Source organism: Heteronotia binoei, chromosome 3 (assembly GCF_032191835.1).
Source record: "Heteronotia binoei isolate CCM8104 ecotype False Entrance Well chromosome 3, APGP_CSIRO_Hbin_v1, whole genome shotgun sequence".
In the NCBI taxonomy this organism is placed as follows: Eukaryota; Metazoa; Chordata; class Lepidosauria; order Squamata; family Gekkonidae; genus Heteronotia; species Heteronotia binoei.
In genome coordinates, this window is record NC_083225.1 from 46,680,822 (window position 1) to 46,700,163 (window position 19,342).

The 19,342-nt window shown below is 45.0% G+C and overlaps 1 protein-coding gene across 6 annotated transcripts in view; it reads left to right on the forward strand.

Annotated features, from left to right (window-relative positions):
• Positions 1 to 4,153: 4,153 nt before the first annotated feature.
• The window catches only part of ARHGEF7 (Rho guanine nucleotide exchange factor 7), a 143,743-nt gene continuing 128,554 nt past the window's right edge, over positions 4,154 to 19,342 (forward strand). For 4 of the 6 annotated variants that reach the window (XM_060233703.1, XM_060233705.1, XM_060233708.1 and 1 more), the window contains exon 1: positions 4,155 to 4,353. In XM_060233703.1, the coding sequence (XP_060089686.1) occupies positions 4,189 to 4,353 (165 nt within the window). In that variant the 5' untranslated portion in view covers positions 4,155 to 4,188. Of the gene's footprint in view, positions 4,354 to 19,342 lie in introns of all 6 variants that reach the window. The other 2 variants (XM_060233704.1, XM_060233707.1) reach the window with 2 other exon arrangements.

Below are 19,342 nucleotides of genomic sequence, written 5' to 3' on the forward strand. Positions count from 1 at the left end.
CCCCCATGACTCAAACAGCTGGGCGGGGAGGGGAGAAAGATGGTCTTTTGGGGCCCTGCAGGAAGAGGAGGAGAAGAAAAAAGGCGATCCAGATCAAGAACCCTGGGCCTGTGCACCCAGCAACAGAGCCATCAGAAGCCTCCCGCTCCTCCCTCTCCCCGCCCAAACCAGCCATCCGGGGCCCCAGCAGCACAGCCTGTGCCAGTGCAGCCCTGCACCATTGGTGGCTGCCACAACGCCAGCCTGAGGGAAGTGGTAACGGCAGTGATCCTTACCAGCCCAGCTGCCCAGCCCTGAGAGTACTAAAATCAGCCTTTTCTCCCTCCCACAAGGACTTGGGGAGACAAAGGAAGACAGGCATATAAATAAAGTAACAGCAATAACAACATCTAAATATGTACACAGATGAAATGTCACATTTCTTCTAGCATTTGTTAGCAAATAAAAATGTTTCCTTTTCCAGATTATAATATACTGATCTCTCTTCAAGTATAATCACAGTTCACATTATTTGTTTAATAAGTTTAATTATTTTACAGGTGCCGTTTAAAAAATCTTAATGCAACAAATCTGTTAGTCATATATCCATATATGTAGGGCTTTTTTTTTTAGTAGGAACGCACAGGAACACAGTTCCGGTTGGCTTGGTGTTGGGATGTGTGGCCTAATATGTAAATGAATTCCTGCTGGGCTTTTCCCACAAAAAGCCCTATGTGAAACAATGTTGACGTCAGGGTGTGTGGTCTAATATGCAAATGAGTTCCTGCTGGGCTTTTTCTACCCCAAAAGCCCTGAATACACCTACCTGTATCCAGGATACTGGAGTTTTTTTGTTATGGATTGACATGGCTACCTACTCTTTTAATGTCCTTTAGCCAATAAAGTAAGGGCACTTCAACTGGAGAAAGAGAACTTTCAAAGTTTCACCAGGTAACAGTTGGGTTTACACAGACTCTTTAGTGTATCAACTAGAATTAATTTGCAGTGTTGTTAATACAAGAGTTATGGCATCTTCCCTTCAGCGTATTAAGGAACTTGTGCATTCTGTTTGGTGGTAGCAGAGGGACATTTCATCAACTACTAGTTGTTGTTTCAATCACGTGGCTGCCATTTTTTGTTCCTTGCAAGGGTGCAACCTGATACCACACTCTGTGGCTGCTGAGGTCAGCAAAGCATTCTGTGATGAGGAAGAAGCCTGAGAGATCTCTACCCCCCCCCCCCCTTTAACATCCAGTCTGATAAAGTGCTCTGGAAAGCTCAAATGCTTGCATGCTGCATTGTTGCATGCTGCATGGTTGGTCTTAAGGAAAGACATTTATTTTAAGATAGGTTGTGAGTGACTGTGGCTACTTATGCATTTGGAAGGCATATTGTGAAGTGGTCCGTAGGAAAATAAGTTAGGTAAGGTATCCAATGCAAGGGAGGGAAATAAAATGTTCTGAAGGATATATACCTGTGGCATTTTGGTTGCACTGGTACATTTTTACCAGTGTTCCAAAATTTGTATGTCTCCATAATACTAAAAATTTAATGCTTGAAGTTTTAATGGATGGAGGGAAACATGAAGGCTCCGTAGTCCTTCAGTCACCAAAAGGGAAAATGCATTGCAAAATACGTGCTTTAATCATGCTGAAATAAATAGGGTAGGTCACTAATGTTGCCAAGCTCCAGGTGGAACCTGGAGTTTTCCTGGAATTACAGTTGTTTTCCAGACTACAGAGATCAGTTCCCCAGAAGGCAACGGCAGTTTCGGCAGTTTCAAATAGGGGCCGTTCCCAAGTCCTGTCCTCAAAAATCTGGAAACTTCCCTCGCTGTCACCTTCTCTCAATTGTTGATTGGCCTGAAGGACAGCAAGGGAGTGTTTCTCTTTATCTGAAGCCCTGATGAATATTTTCTTCCAGCCATTTGGGATTGTTGACCCTTATTAATTTATTGTAGTACCTGCTTTCTAAATTGTTTTAATTGGGGCTTTTTTGTAGAAAAAGTCCAGCAGGAACTCATTTGCATATTAGGCTACACCCCTGACACAAAACCAGCTGGAACTGAATTCCTGTGTGTTTCTGCTAAAAAAAAGCCCTAATTTTAATTTGTTATAATTGCTTTTAAAGCTTTTGTAAAATTACTGTTGAGATCCATCCAAAGCCCACTTGCAGGGAGGGTGGGAAATAAATATAAATAAACAACCAAATAAATAAATAAAATGTCCCTTTCTCTTGCCAAATCTCACAAATAATTCAGTCTCCATACAATGTAATTTGTGAAAAAGGTGTATGGTACATCTAATTCATCAAATAGGCAGGGATAATCAGCAGTTTAGATAAACAGAAGCGTAATCATGTTGAGTTGTACGGGGGGAAGCTACTCTGATGAGTAAGCATGAATAATGAAGATAATGAAGATCTGGCTAGAGGGACTTTTTGGCATTTCATTATTTTTGTTTTGTTTTTTAAAGGTGGCATTAGTTAAATAAATGGAGAGGAATGATCTGCCTTTCAATTACCTTTTCATTAATAAAATTATTTTTCCAGATAATCTTGGAGAATCTGTTCAAATGCTTTTACAGTCTGTGGATGTATTTGCTAGTCCATGACCCAAGCCATTCTATTAAGGAAGAAGAAGAAGATATTGGATAATTAAGGAAGCAATTTCTGACAAGTTCTTTGATATTAAGAGGATAAGCTGCTCCTTCTGGTGAAAGTATTGGAAAATTTTGGAGAGATGTCATACCACGTTAAATAACAACTCTGCCTACTGTTTTCTCCTATACAGCAAAATATTCCTTTTAGCCGTGGGGTGCCACCTCTCCCTTTTATTAATTCAGCCTGAAAACCGTTAGTTGCGATTTCATTTGATGAGCTCACCCTTTGGCATGAATATACTAACCCTCCGCTGGAGGGCGCACAATGCAGGAACTGTTGGTTGAACATGACAGCAGCGCCTTGTTCTTCCCATTTCATTTATTTATGGCAGCGACCCCTCCTCCCCGCTTTCCCCCCAGAAGTGTAACCCTTGTCCCCCGCCCCTCCCTCCCGGAATAAGAGACCCCCGCAGCCTCGCCGCATGGAAGCCAGCACCCTCGCCACCCTCTTGCAAAGCACGGGCTTCCCGAGGACGGCTTTGCAGCCAGGATTTCGGCACTCTGGGTTGGGTTGGGGGAGGCATGCGCAAAAAGGTGGTCAGGCAGCTGCAGTATTATCTAGTCGTTCCCCTCTCCCGGTTTGACCCAGTTTAGCAAAGCCGGATTTGGGAGACCTCTTTGTAGTTCAACGCGTAATGTGAATGTTCAGCTGGGGGGCGGAGGGCTTCATATATAGCAAACGCTCTAGCTGTTTTTTCAACCCCTTTGTGTGAACAGGGCTATAAAATGGTGTTCCAGTATATTGCCCGCCTACCTGAATATCTCAGACTAGCGAGCATTTCAGCTACAGATTAACGAGCAAAATGACAGGGATTGCATAGTCTGAACACGCACCCGGGCGCTGTCTGGCTGGACCCGTGTATGTCCCCCCTTTACCCGTGCAGGACTGGCGCTCGGTGGAACGTCTGCATGGGCGCGGAAGGCGGCCTGGGAGCCGTGCCAGGGAAGAAGGGCCAAGATTTGCATATGCAATTTCTGCAAAAAGCAGCGGCGCGCGCACGTGTCACCACTGCCCTTCCTTCAGCGCGCCTGGCCAAGGGGGGCGCGGACTCGAGGGTGGGGGGGGGGGAGGTCCGGGTTTGCGAAGGGCCCCCGCCTGCGCCTCCCCTCTCCGCCTCGTCCTGGTGCTGCTGCTTCAGTGATGTCATGGAGAGGCAGCAGGCGGCGGAGGAGGAGGCACTGCAGGTTCATGTGTATATAATGAAAAGGCATTTGACAATCTGCCAAAACGCACGGAGGGAGAAACTGGACCGACTGGATTTCGTAAAGCGAATCGTCATCATCTGCAACTACATGGGGAAGGAGGAGGAGGAGGGGGCGGCGGCGACTCCAGCATCGGCTGCCTCAATGTGAAACCCCAAGCAAAAACCGAGCGTGAGGGGGCAAACGGGGGTGATCGTGGGTGGGGGGGGGAATCGAGGGAGGAAGGGCCGATTAAAACCGAGGAGCCGAGCCTTTCCTCCAGCTGCCCCTGCTGGGGTGCGATTCCTCTCCCCGCGGTGGCTTTTCGCCGGGATTAACAAGGCGGGCGGCGGCAGCAGCAGCAGCCATGAATTCGGCGGAGCAGACCGTTACATGGCTGATCACCCTGGGCGTGCTGGAATCGCCCAAAAAGAGCATCTCGGACCCGGAGGGCTTCCTGCAAGCCTCGCTGAAAGACGGGGTGGTGCTGTGCAGGCTGCTCGATCGCCTGCTGCCGGGGACCATCGATAAGGTCAGTGGCGCTTCTATTCTTATCTTTCCCTCCTTTCCCTCCGCCTCCTCCCCGCCGGCAAGCCTTTCTCCGGCAAAGGAGCCGCTGCTTTGGACTCCTTGGGTTCCGCCGCTAGAGCTCTCGCCCGGGGTTGGCCTCTCCCCTTGCCTGCCCCAGCGGATCCGGTAACCGCTTGCAGATCATCGTGGTGCCCGGGTCGAGTGCTGCTGAATAATGCAGCGGCACACACACCAGTTTACTTTCCGATCCCCTTTGGCACAAGGCGCAACAGTCAGCTAGGCAGGGAGGGAGAGAGACGACGACGATTCCTTGCCAAAGAAAGAGGCGCGCACGGCACACACATGTGTTCAAATCCCGCAGCCGCCTTCCGTTCTGGTCGCGCTGGACATGCTGGAAATTGAGCCGAGCGGGGATTAAAATAGATCCACGTCCTTTTCTTTGTCCAGTGATCCTTCCTCCCCCCCCCCTTCCCCAGCCCTTGCAAAGGCAGGAAGCGTGCGGCCTTTGCCTTGGGAATCTGTTGCCTGTCTTTAGCCAGCAGCGCGGATATCTCATCTAGCTGGGAGAAGCGGCAAAGGCGCCATTGTCAAAGACTGGGGTTGGGGGTGAGTGTGAGGGGAATGGGTGGGGAAAACACAGGCCCATGGAGTTGGGAGCCGAATTTGTGGGCAGCTGGACTTTTACAACACTCCCCCCCCCCCGCCCTCCCCAAAGGAACAGAAACTCCAGAAAGAGTTTACAAACATGCCTTTGGACAATGAAAGAGAACTGTATTCCTGATTACCCCATGCAAGTTCCATGAGAAGCTCCTTCCTATGCATAGGATGAACAAAACCTAAAATAATAATAATAATAAACGATTGTCGGAAGATGGGTACTCTACTCTAGGTTGCAATAGGAAGAATCTAGAAACAAGAGCCATGAAATCCTTTCTTACTCTGACCATCCAAACTATCACTATGTAGTGTGCAAGCTTTTGAGTTCCCCAGAACTCTTCATCAGACTGAAGGTTTAAAAGAATAAACACAAAAATAAAGCAGGGAAGGAGAGAGGCATACAGACAGTTTCAGGCCACAATCTTAAGGCCTCTTGTCCGCATTCACTCAGCTTGAAGAAAGATAGTTTTCTTTTTCATCTTAAGCTATTAGTGTAAATTATAGTTTTAAAATGGCATATGCATTGTAACCTCTTAATTTTCCTTCTTAAGAAGTAATTATTAAGGCAACTGTTATATCCTGATAGGCATGTGACCTGAAGATACTACAATAGACACCTGTTGAAGTTTTCACAAATACAAAGATCCATTTGGGGCCTGGAGGGTGGGAAATAAGCATAGACAAAGGATAAGTATAGACATAGGAAGTGATGTCGTCAGTACAAATGGGATGGTACGGAACAGACGCTCTGGCATGTAATTTTGTACTGAATATTTGATTTTCACAAAAGTCGACAGATTCTATATATTTCTGAAAAATTCTCCATGCTCAGAGATGTGTAGTTCTATCTTTAGGGGTGTATGTGAGTGGAAATCCACACACTCCTGATCCTTTTATATGGCTTCTTATATTTTAAAAAAACCCTCATTGCTCATGTTGCAATATGTTGACCTAGTTTTGAAGTGCTGAAAGCACTGTTGATTTATGGCAAGGGTTATTTTTAGGTTTAATTTTAGCATCTTCTATAACAGGGGTGGCCAACAGTAGCTCTCCAGATGTTTTTTGCCTACAACTCCCATCAGCCCCAGCCATTGGCCATGCTGGCTGGGACTGATGGGAGTTGTAGGCAAAAAACATCAGGAGAGCTACCATTGGCCACCCCTGTTCTATAACATGTTAATAGAGCCAACATTGTTTACATCGAAAAAACAAACACATGACCATTTTATTTTCGGTTCTGTTGTGCAAAAATGGTTTTAAGAGCTAATTTTCTTGCCTATTTCTCTGTTCCAATAACAAGCTTAAAAGAAGAGAAGGTTGTTCTTCATATTCTGCATATGAGCATGGAATATGTATACTCTTTATTCCATGTATAAAAGCGAGTTATTCAGCTGAGCATATTGGATCTTCATTTTTTAGGTCCATGGGCATTTTCACATTGATTTTTTTTCCAGAGTAAAGGATTTATGACCTTTGACCCACATATTGCGTTAAGCTTTACCTTTCTACTAGTGGGCTGGTGGGAAGGGAGAGGGAGAGTTAAGTGTTTTCCAGATTGCGAGAAAATCACCATGCTTAAAAATAGAGTGACCTCAGTAAGGGAAAAATAATTTCTGAGCCAGAAGTTTTGGTACTACTCTAGGGGAGGTTGATGCATTCAGAAGATTATTTTGTATGGTAGTAACCTCTAGAGGGTGTTGTGGCTGTTGGCTATGAAGCTGTGACACCTCCTAGCTTCCTGTGGGGAAGCTTGTACATTTCCCCCTTTCTCCCTCTGCCCTGCAGCTTTCTGAGGAATTGCAGAAGTCAGAGGCAGGCTGCTAGGTATCAAAACAACAACTTTAAATGTAGGTTTTGATTTGGTCAGACATAAAAAAACAAACTGGTGACTTTATCAGAGCTATAAGAGTCCCACTGATCTTGGTACTCTTGCTGCCTTCAGGGCTAGTGTTGTGTATGTGTGACTTCGTTGTTAGTTCCTGCCTGACTCATTGGAGCCTTAAGGACTGAGCTTGGGGCCTTGGGAACAATGGAAAGCAGGATCCAAATCTCTGCTTCCCTGGACCATTTGCCAACGCCCTGCTGGTTCAAATGACCCAATGACGCTCTAGCGTGGAAACTTTGGAGTGTATATAGTTGGCCCCATTGGCCCAGTACAGTAGTCTAGTTTAACTGTCACCATGCTGTAATCACAATAAAGAGCTTAATTCACCGCAACCAAGCCTCTTCATGTATTGATCCCACTATTTAACAGCTAGGAAGTGATGCCATCAGTGCAAATGGGATAGTACAAGATCAGCTGATGTGGTATTGTCTCAGCACCAACTTCTATTGCTAGATCCATGTGGGCAACTGTGTTGGTCTGAAGCAACAGAACAAAGTAGGAATCCAGTAGCACCTTTAAGACCAACAAAGTTTTATTCCGAATGCAAGCTTTGGTATGCACGCATACTTCTTCAGACAGCGAATGAGGTACCTCATTCCTCGTCTGAAGAAGTATGCATGCATACGAAAGCTTATATTCTGTTGGTCTTAAAGGTGCTATTGGACTCCTACTTTGTTCTCCTATTGCTGCTCTCACAGAACTGGCAATTTACAGTGTGTGGAAAGTACAGGAGCATGTGGAATACTGGAACATGTTGAAATCTGTGTGTGGGGTGGGGGAGAGAAAAAGCATTGCTGACAGGGAGATGTTTAGGCTGGCAGGAGTTGGGAGAGGGAAGTGTTTTGGCATGCAGGAGGGTTTTGGAGGCCAAGTAATACATGTGGAAAAGGGGCTTGGATGCTGGGAAACTGTGAGTTGTAGGAGGGTGCTTCAGCCCAGGGCTAAGGTAAAGTAGCCTTCAGTATGCAGTTGTGTTGAAGAAGGGTGATCCAGAAGGCGTGATGCAGAAGGAATGTTGGGATAGAATTGGGAGAGGTGTTTTTAGAAGTTAACTACTGCTGGTAAGACAGCTGCTTCACAAACCAAACATTTTTTCCCCAGCAGAAAACAAGGGGTAAGGCCCCAGAATATCTGGTGGGTGGGGAGTTTGCTCCCCACGGTCTGTTTTGATTTTGACATCCCTAGGTATTAACTGATTTGCATTGTCTACATGAGAGCTCTGCTTAAAAGTTAGAAGGAACAGCAGGAAAAATTAGCTACTAAGAAAATAAATCAGGGGAGATCAGCAATAAAGGCAGCCAATGGCTCATCCTTCATAGGCGTCTGCTTTCTATCCACTGTGTTTTCTTTTGCCTTTGGGCAAGAGCCTTCAGAATTCTCTGCATATAAAACTGTCTTACAGTGGGTCTGCTCTCACAAAGTGAGTGTAACATGTTGTTCTTCCATCTCCCTGTAGCATTCAGTAAAGATTAGGTTCTGGGCTAATGTGCATGAAAAACAAGCAAAAGTAACAGTAATCTGAAATAATAATTCTAACTGGTAATAGGCTATGGTGAATCTATTTTCAGTGGTCTTGTAGCAAACCAGAGTTACCAAATGGGAATCACAGTTAGGCAATCTGTCCTTTCTAAGCAGTGAAAAATTCAGTGGTAGCTCCAGGGTTTCATATCCATCAGATGAGAATGTATGTTTGAGATAATCTGTTTACTGACAAATATGTAAATAGAGTCTTCTGGACACAAGCAGATTCCTAAAAACCACCAACATTTGATTTCCAAAGATTGCATCTGCACTGTGATGTGCTTCAGTTTTAACTGCATCCCAGTTATAACTGAGAACTAAACTTAAGAAGAAGAAGACCGTAGATTTATACCCCGCCCTTCTCTCTGAATCTTTTTACAATCTCTTTTATCTCTCAGAATGGCTTACAATCTCCTTTATCTTCTTCCCCCACAACAGACACCCTGTGAGGTGGGTGGGGCTGATAGAACTCTCCCAAAAGCTGCCCTTTCAAGGACAACTTCTGTGAGAGCTATGGCTGACCCTCGGCCATTCCAGCAGCTGCAAGTGGAGGAGTGTGGAATGAAACCCAGTTCTCCCAGATAAGAGTACGCTGACTTAACCACTACACCAAACTGGCTCTCAGTTTAAGGTATAAATTTAGACCAGGAGTAGCCAAACAGTGGCTCAGGAGCCACATGTGACTCTTTCACACATATTGAGCGGCTCTTGAATTCCAACCCACCCTGTCAGCTGACATGGAGAATGCATTTAAAGTTAAAGTTGCTTTCTTTCCACTTCCCCCTCCATCTGTATTCCTTCCTTCCTTCCTTCCTTCCTTCCTTCCTTCCTTCCTTCCTTCCTTCCTTCCTTCCTTCCTTCCTTCCTTCCTTCCTTCCTGTTTTGCAGCTCTCAAACATCTGATGTTCATGTCTTGTGACTCTCAAACATCTGACATTTATTCTGTGAGGCTCTTACGTTAAGCAAGTTTGCCACCCCTGATTTAGACAATAATGACCATCTTTTTGTTACATCTACCCAACTGGCAGAACAATAATCTTGGGTCTTATCCTGCTAGCAGAGTGTTAACTCCAGACCTTTGCTTCCTTTGAAGGAATATCACTTTGTGAATTCTAACTATTAGCAAGCAACTGGGTTATCAAAGGATGATCTTCAAGGAGCCTGGATAATAGAGTCCTTCTGACCAGTTGCCTGAACTGTTGTCAAGATGTGATGGGCAAAAGTTTAGGAAAGTGTCCAGTCTTGAGTTACTGACAGCAAGTGGTGGATTATTCATCAGTTTGTGGTTTGTCTTCTTGAGTGATCATCTCTCTTGCTATGAATCCATGTGCCATCTCTGATCCTTTCAGTTTCCTACTGAAAGTGCCTTCCCCTTGAAGCTATCACCACTGTTCAGGGCCACTTCTTTCTGCAGTGATGTTGACCCTTTGGGACACTCTTCCTGAGGCAGTAAGGTTTGGTTTTGTCAGAGCTTTTTTTTTTTTTTAATAGAAAAAAGCCCAGTAGGAAGTCATTTACATATTAGGCCACACCCCCTGATGCCAAGCCAGCCGGAACTGCATTCCTGCTCAAAACAAGCCCTGGGTTTTGTCAACGTAAAAAGACTGTTGTCTAGACTAAAGAATACGAGGGGTTTTGTGTTGTGGAGACAACATGGGTGGCTTATTGTTTCAGTTTCTTATAACTGAATTGTTCTGACATTTTAATTGCTCTGTTACTTGCCTAGCTGGCTTTTTAAGCTTTCTTGATCCCACCACAGGATACCAATGTTTTAAGAAATGAATAAATTACTTGTCCCTAGTCTGTCACAGGAGCTAATCACCTTGTTTGGGTTTATTTGTCCATCCTAGTGGATAGAATTGTCATGCTGGAATAGTTCAAGCCCCATGCTATTTTATCAGAAGGGATAGCTCATAATGCCTGAAGTACTGAAGCCATACTCTTATGAATGTTTTCCGGAGAACAAGCCTCTTTGAACATGATGGGAGCAAAAACATAAGATCAGGCTACAAGTCTCATATATGCCAAGCACTAGAAGCTGAAATTACTGTAGTGTTATTGATATACTCAGAACCTTATTTGTGAGCAGTCAGGGGAATGTGGTGCTTGGGTATTCTTTTACCAACCTGTCCCACTTGGGTGAGCAAGACAGGTGGGTCAGGGAAGGGAAAAGGAAAAGGAAATGCTGCAGCAGCCAGATGTCCACCTGGAGAGGACTTTGGCTGTTTTCCTGGCATGGGCAGAATGTCCATTATGGGCTGCACAAAGAGTTGCAAGGGTCATAATTGGAATACAGTAATGTGGACTGAAGGAACACTTCTAACTCTGAAATGAGCAGTCTGGATGGGGTCATGTGGACAGGGGTTGATGAGTCTCGATCCTGTTAGCCCTGCTTGATTTAGGCAGGGGCTAATGAAGATTAGTTAAATGTAGTGTACGTTATGATTTACTAGTCAGGAAGCTGATGTGACCAAGGCTCTAGGAGCAAACTCCTGAAGTCTCAGAATGGCTACCAGCCGGTGAGTGATTCTGAAGAACTTCTTAATAATTAGTTTCTTTCTATATGGCTGTTTAAAACTGCATGAGATCGAAGTGCAAAAAGATAAGATTCTGGGGAAGGCAATGGCAAACCATCCTGTCAAAAGTCTCCCATGAAAATGTCCTGATGCGACGTTCAGAAATGACTGGTGCTTGCGCAGGGGACTACCTTAACCTTAACTAAGATGCTTGGTATATCAGTTGTCTTTATGATTTCTGTAGTGGTTATTTTCCTGCATGATGTCACACAGCATGCTGGGAACAAACAGCAGGCACCATTTGCACTTGGTTGCCAACCTCCAGGTGGGGACTGGTGATCCCACAGAATTACAACTGAACTCTAGACTACATAGATAGCTTATTGTTTATTTATTCAAAACATTTCTCCTACTTCTCCTGGAGAAGATGGCTTCTTTGGAAGGTGCACTGAATTGCATTATTGCCCACTGAGGTTCTTAAAGTTCACCCTCTCCACCCTCAAATCTCCGGGTATTTCTAAACCTGGAGTTGGCAGCCCTAGTTTGCACCACAACTTCTGAGTTTTCTTCTGAGTTTTCTTGCAGGAAATCCAGTACCTGATTAAAGAGCTGCTAACTTTTCAGATAATGTCCCTCAGGTTGTCTGTACAGATATTGTACTTGTGAGCGAACTTCCATGTCAAGCCACAAGCCGAGATGCCTGTTACAAGCAGGCAGACCAAGAAAGTGATGGCCAGCCTTTTCCAGACCAGGCACTCGCAATTAGCACCAGGGTCAGCCACCTTCTATAATTAAAGAGCTAAACTGTCAAAATTCAGAGCAAGAGACAAACAAGCAGCCAGTATAAGAAAGGCTGTTTGCATGACTGAAAATGTACCACTTGGCATTCCTGATATTGATACATTGATTAATAATCCATAACCTTTCCACAGCCCAAATGCTGCTTGCTGGGAGTCTTTTATTTGGAAGTGGCACACATGAGGCCTCACAATATGCAATAAATACATCCTGCACAATGGTTTGAGTAATCTGGCATAAATCTGCACATAGTTGCACAGGGGTTACTGGCAACTCTTATATCATTCACTTTTTTGTAAAGCGTCTCTAAGCCCTTTAGTCCCTAACATTCTCTTCAGATACTGATTGTGTTTTATTCATTTATGCTATTTATGGGTCGCCTTTCTCACTGAGAATCGGGATGGATTACACTGTTGGTTATTCTTGCATCCCACTTACCCTTCCAATGCCTTAAATTAAAGATTGCATTTTCTTTCCCCCCCGCAAGAACCACACTTGGTTTTGTGCCAGGCTATGTTTGGCTCTACCTTAAGCAGGAAGTTGCAGACCCCTGCCCTTGGTGGCAGCAAGGGGTCTATCAGACTGCAAACACGTGGACATGAAACCAAATGACAAGGAAAGGGGGGGAGCTAAAGTAAACGATGTCATCCATACTGAGGTTAGTGCCATCCGCAGCAGACAAGAGAGCTGAGGACAGGAAATAAGCTGAGGTACGCCACAGTCAGGAACAAGCCAAAGATCACAGCCATGAAGGAATCCTTTCTATCACTGAGTGATGTTGACACACCATCCTGCTTCCCTTCTCAGAATCCATGCAGTGAGTAGAGGCTGACTTGGACAGGAAAATGGCCCTGGAAAAGGGCCCTGCACCCCAAAGGATGGAGGGAAGATGAGGCAATCTGACTGCCCAGGCTCTGACCCCACCCACAACAAGGACAGAGGAAGGAAGAGGCAACCTGCTTGCCCAGCTGGATGGGCACCGCCTCCCCCTTGCCAGGCGAGTTGCATGAGGGCCATGCAGGCATTTGCCTCCCCTTTGTTGTGAGGGCCCTACATGAGAGTCAAGTGAGTGCCACCTTCCCCTTACTGTACGAGTGTCAGGTGAGGGTCAGGAACACTCCTTCTGCCACTGGGCTGGCCGGGGTCACAGTAAGGAAGCTGTTGGCCTACCAGGAAGGGTCTCAGGAGACATAATGGTGTCTTAGAATGCATTCTGAGAGGACCAGTGCTTTGGAGTAGAGTTCTTGCCCTCTGCACATGTGGAATAGTAGTATGTCCTTATAAAAAACAGCAACAGTAAAATAAAGAAATGCCTTATGGGGACTCACTACACAATAGGTGAGCTTCTGTGACCCATCCAGCAGTTCCAATCCGTAGGTTGAAGGTCACAAGCAACAACAACAACAACAAAAGCCTTTATTGGCATATATCAGATTATAAACAAACAGATACAGAAATAACAAAAACATATGCAGTTATACATTGGACAATCAATCCTTGATTATCAAACTCAAGAATAAAGCAACCTTTTCAGTTATTTCAGATGACAAATCAATCAGAAGACGACAAACCTTTACAGCATCCGAGCAGCCTGTCATATTGGACAAAATTGGATCCAGAAATCTAAGTCGTATAATATCATATAGGGGACAATAAAGAAGAACATGGGAAGGTCAGAAGCATAGGATGCTGCTTATTCATAGAGGCACACTATATGGGTCATGGACCAGACTGATCTTTGACTGCAGGCCAGTGTAGCTAATGGGTGGGAGAGGGCAAGGTAGAAACTTGAATTTCCTGTAGCAGCTGTTCTCCCTGCTTCCTTTGAGAAATATGCTTTGTAGCCTTATATTCATTAATTTGAAATACCATCATGTCTTTAAATCATTTTCAGAATTGCTGCATTCCTCATGCAGAGTATGTCTGGAACCCCCACCCTCCGCCCCGAATTGTTCCACACACGGCCAAGATCTCAGTAGGCATTCAGTTCAAATAAAAGGAGAGATCAGGCACATGTAGGCTTCTGTTACCATGGTGGATGTTGAAGGAGGTTGGCTCTCAGTATTATCACACTGCTCAACTTGACTCACACTGGATTGGATGAAGACAGAGTTTTGTCAGGTTCTTAACTACTAGCAGAAAAATCTGTATTAAAATAGAGGAAGAATCCTGCGTCATCCAAGAGTGAATACTGTAGCATGAACTTTTGTAAGTAAGGCCTTCTTTCATCATGGACTTCCTGAATTCAGATTTGGAAAGCTTGTGCCATGACACTATGAAGTTGGAATGGAGGTAATATGTCAAAGTTTATTATTTTGTAGTTGTGATTCATGCCTATAGACACATGTCTGAAAGGACAATTTTTTTTCTTTGCAGTAAAGCAATTAGTGAAAAGCAGCTCTTCATATGTATATATATCTGCACATAGGTTACCAATCCACTATTATCTTCCACTATTACAGTTATCTTCCACTATTACAGTTGGTCTCCAGGTGACCAAAAGCAGTTCCCCTGAACAAAATGGCTGCTTTGGAGGGTGGACTCTAGGGCAGGGCTGGCCAACGGTAGCTCTCCAGATGTTTTTTGCCTATAACTCCCATCAACCCCAGCCAGCATGGCCAATGGCTGGGGCTGATGGGAGTTGTAGGCAAAAACATCTGGAGAGTTACCGTTGGTCACCCCTGCTGTAGGACATCCCTGTTGAAGTCCTTCCCCTCCCTAAACCCCATCCTCCCCGGACTCCACCCACCAAATCTCCAGGTATTTTCAGTCCTCAGCTGGCAACTCTGTGTACTGTAGAGCACTAGATTTTCAATGTACTGAGAACCTTGGGCTATTTCCACAGAGGAAGCCTGTTCCACGGAGGAACCGCTCTGTCAGGAAGTTCTTCCTAATGTTGAGCTGGACACTGTTTTGATTTAATTTCAACCCGTTAGTTTTGGTCGTACCTTCTGGGGTCACAGAAAACAATTCCATACCACCATCTGTATGACAGCCCTTCAAGTACTTGAAGTGATCTGGACACTATACTTCTGTTAATACAGCCCAAAATTGCATTTGCCTTTTTTGCCTGTGCTGCCAGTGCTACATGGGCCCAATTCAGAGCCTTTAAAGGCAACAACAATAGTTGCACTGCTGCTGGGTCTGGGCTGAGCAGCTCTTTCAATGATGGCTTGTAGAGCTGCAGGGACCAATCAGCTTGGTTTGCTCCTGAGGCCATTTTAATTCTCCACTCTGCCCTCACCTCTGGTGTTGTGAAGGGAAACGATGGCTGTGAGGGGGTAATGCAAGGCAAAATGCAGGGGAAACTGCCATGAGAATGCTCCATTGCATCCGCTGCGCTGCACAGCAGTAATGAAATCTACACAGGGAGTTGTGGCTCTGCAGAAGCAGCTTTTGTGCAGTATTTGAACATACTACTTTGAAAGGTGCCATAGCTGTACTGTTCCAGAGTCTATACATGTATCTTTCCTACCATGTGCTCTTGCATCCACCCTGGAGAGACGTGCATCATTATGAAAATAAATGCAAGCTGTCTAGACCTTGTGGATGTTATGTTTCTTACCTTGCCAAATGTCTGCTGGTGTTAGTGCACTTTCTGGGGAGCTCAAGAGGGATGTAATAAGCTGTTGATGATTCTTCTTTCTCTACAGTATCATATTTGGATGGTAGAAATTACCTGATGAAGTGGTTAACACATCTGAAATAATCAAATAAATGCCATTAGGCATCCTTTTTTAGGGGTGCCAGGATTGTGTTGGAAAATATGTGGGGACTTTGGGGGTGGATCCAGGAGAAGGCGGGGTTTGGGGAGGGGAGGAGCCTCAGAATGATACGATGCCATAGAGTCCACCCTTCAAAGCAGCCATTTTCTCCAGGGGAGCTGATCTCTGCCAGCTGGAGATCAGATGTAAAAGTGGGAGATCTCTAGGTCCCACCTGGAGCCTGGCAACCTTTTCCTCTCCAGGTACGAAACCTACAAAAAATCTAGGTTATTGTATTGAAGCTCTTAATACTCACTGAATTAAACTGGTTTCCAACACTGTTATTTCTACTGATTTTAATGGGATATAGGCTTGCCTAACTGTTGGTAAAAAAAAGTCTGCCTTGAAAACATCATGGTGCGACGTCACCCCAGGGTCGGAAACAACTGGTGGTTGCCAGGGCTTTTCTTGAGCAGGAACGCCGTTCCAGCCAGCTTGGCATCAGGGGTGTGGCCTAATATGTAAATGAGTCTCTGCTATGCTTTTTAAACAACAAAGCCCTATGTGAAACAATGGTGACATCAGGGGGTATGGCTTAACATGAAAATGAGTTTTGGCTGGGCTTTTTCTACCCAAAAAGCCCTGGTGCTTGCACAGGGACTACCTTTACCTTTAACTGTTGCTGGATTGGTTCCCATTTCTTTTCATGAGTAAGCTAAAACACCTTTCTATCTCCTGCACTCTCCCACCCATATGTTCTTTTCATTGTTTTAACTGTTGAGCTCATTAACTGAGTAAAACATAATACACACTGCCCTCAACAGGAACATTTCCATCCAAATGGATGTACTAATTAGAAACAGATGAGAAATGCAGAGCCTGCATGTGAAATGCACAGAAAATTTAACAAGAGCCATATAAAACATTGCCCATGTGTTTGCATTTAAAAAGCAGTTTTGTATGTAAAGCTTCATATGTTGCTTTGTTTTAAAGAGAAATAAATAATAAATAAAGGGCTGAAAGAGTTCTTCCTTAAACTGTCTCTGCGCTTCAAAAAGTAGCCAGAGAACAGGTGCGCATTTAGCCATGGGGCATTGGGGACACCTCAACCACAATGCCCCTCCCCCAATAGAAGGAGGAGAAGAAAACCAGAAATTATGTCATTCTATTGTGGCGAGTTTTGAATAAACCCCAGAGTTTCAAGAAGAAAAGGAAGAAAGGGAGGAGTAGGATCGTGCCCACCCCCTCCATCTATCAGGTAGCCAGCTCAGCACCATCACCCTCCAGGACTCATGCGGCACACTGCCTTACATGAAGAGAAGAGGAGATTGAATTTATATCCGCCTTCTCTACTCAAAAGAGTCTCAAAGTAGTTTACAATCTCCTTCCCCTCCCCACAACAGGCACCCTATGAGGTAGGTGGAGCTGAGAGAGCTCTGACAGAAACTGCTCTTGAGAGGAACAGCTGTTTGAGAACTTGTGACTGACTCAAGGTCATATCAACAGGTGCATGTGGAAGAATGGAGAATCAAACCCGGTTCTCCCAGATTAGAGGCCGCGCACTTAATCACTACACCAAACTGACTCTCTCATGAAGCATGGGGATATGGCTGTCTGTTTGCTTGAGCCTGGGATGGCCTTGGCAGGTGATGGGGGTCATGGTGATTCTGTGTCCCCAATCTGGACTTTTGCCCAGAACCCCAGAATCACTCGGACCACCCTTGCCAGCAAGAGGGTGTGTGTGAGAAAATGGGTCTGTCAACATTATCCATTTAGGAGGGAGGATCTTTGTATGGGAGGAAATGTGTCCCCCACATGCAGACTCTAGAGGTGAGCGCACTGTATTTCTATATATAATAGTTCCTATAGACATATACACAATCAACACATACAGGTGGGCCTCCTAGTTATGACAGTGCTGCTGGAAAGGAAGACCCATCCTTGACCCGTTTGAGTGGGACACACCCCAGCAGTTGCCGCTATTCCCTACCAGTGCTTCGGATGGCAGGGTAAAAATGGGGGACAATGGGGTGGGGCATGCCAGCACCACATCTATGTGCAATGTCACTTCCGGTGCAAAGCTGGAAGTGATGTCATCACGTGGAGGATGACACTCTGGGATTTATTCAAAACTTGCCTCAATGGAATGACATAATTTCTGGTTTTGCATGAGAAGGGACGTTTGTGCATCTATTTGTGCTTGTCCCCCCCCCCCCTTTCACCTGGCAACCTTCTGTCCCCTGCATCATAGGTGGGCTCCATTCTGCTGGAAATGTCAACTCTGTTTTGGTATGTTTTGGATTATGTGGGGAAGCTATGTATGTTAGCACAGAGCCGTTTTGTTGTACATATGGTGGTTTGTCTTGATTATGATAAATTCCTTTAATGCATCTGACAACAATTAGGAAAACCAAAATTATAGTGATAGAAGTAGCATAACTGTATCATAATACAACTCTGAAAGTCAAAGTGTCTTATGAGAGATCCAGTTTGGTGTAGTGGTTAAGTGCACGGACTCTTATCTGGGAGTACCGGGTTTGATTCTCCACTTCTTCACTTGCACCTGCTGAAATGGCCTTGGGTCAGCCATAGCTCTGGCAGAGGTTGTCCTTGAAAGGGCAGCTGCTGTGAGAGTCCTCTCAGCCCCATCCACCTCACAGGGTGTCTGTTGTGGGGGAGGAAGATAAAGGAGATTGTGACCCACTCTGAGATTCGGAGTGGAGGGCGGGATATAAATCCAATATCTTCTTCTTATGGAGAGTAACAAATTAGTGCAGTGGATCCTGCAGATCGTTCCTGTTAATAAAAAAGGGAGGAGCTATTTTTTGTCAATTTGCTCTGAAGGTCAAAGTGACTTATGAGAGATCCAGTTTGGTGTAGTGGTTAAGTGCGCGGACTCTTATCTGGGAGAACCGGGTTTGATTCCCCACTCCTCCACTCGCACCTGCTGGAATGGCCTTGGGTCAGCCATAGCTCTGGCAGAGGTTCCTGCTAATAAAGAAGGGAGAAGCTATTTTTTGTCAATTTGCCATTCCTGCAGATTTCCAGCTCCCCTCTTATGCAGTTCCTGGGGGTCTCCTGGCCTTTAGTTTATTTCAGTTTCAGTTTAGAAACAGATTTCTTGGAGAATGATGGGGGAAGTGAGAATGTCTCACTCCACTGGTGGAAATGTCCTCAGCCAGTGGAATTTTACTGCAGGATCCAAGCCAGTGACTTCTGCTATCATAATTCTACCCCCCTCCCCTTTATAACTGTTTTCCCCCCACCCAGTAAAACACATTTGGGCAGTGCAATTTGATGCTGCCTAAGTGCAAAGAAAGACTAAAGCTGATGAACACAACAGAATCATACATCAACATAATTAGCAGCAGATAGCAATATGTCTCCTACTGTTAAATTGTCTTGCCAGAATTGCTTTGTAACCTTTGCTTGTCAAAAAACCTAAAAGCAATACATTTTTTTTCTCTGCTCCAAATATGTCTTGTGGCTCTCAAACATTTGGCATTTATTCTATGTGACTCTTATGTTAAGCAGGTTTGGCCACCCATGATCTATGTGGCATTGTACTCCATTGAGGTCCCTGTCCTCTCCAGGTTCCATCTCCAAATTTCCTCCATCCCTTCATCCCAAATTGGTAGACAGAGGGGACCTTGCAACCCTACCACTACCTGCTTTTATTTTTTAATTATTATTTATAATTTTTATCCTTTTCCTTCTGCTTAAAAAGCCCACAATAGACCCGTCTGTTTTCCATGCTGGTGCCTAATAGATGGGGTGAGGGAGTTATTTCTCATGATGCAATGGCACTGGGGGAAAGAACTTAACCCCCTCCCCACCTTGTCCCAATCCATAATCCAAGTCCAAACTGGGGCTCTTTGCAATTGCTTTTTGAGACTAAATTACATGTCA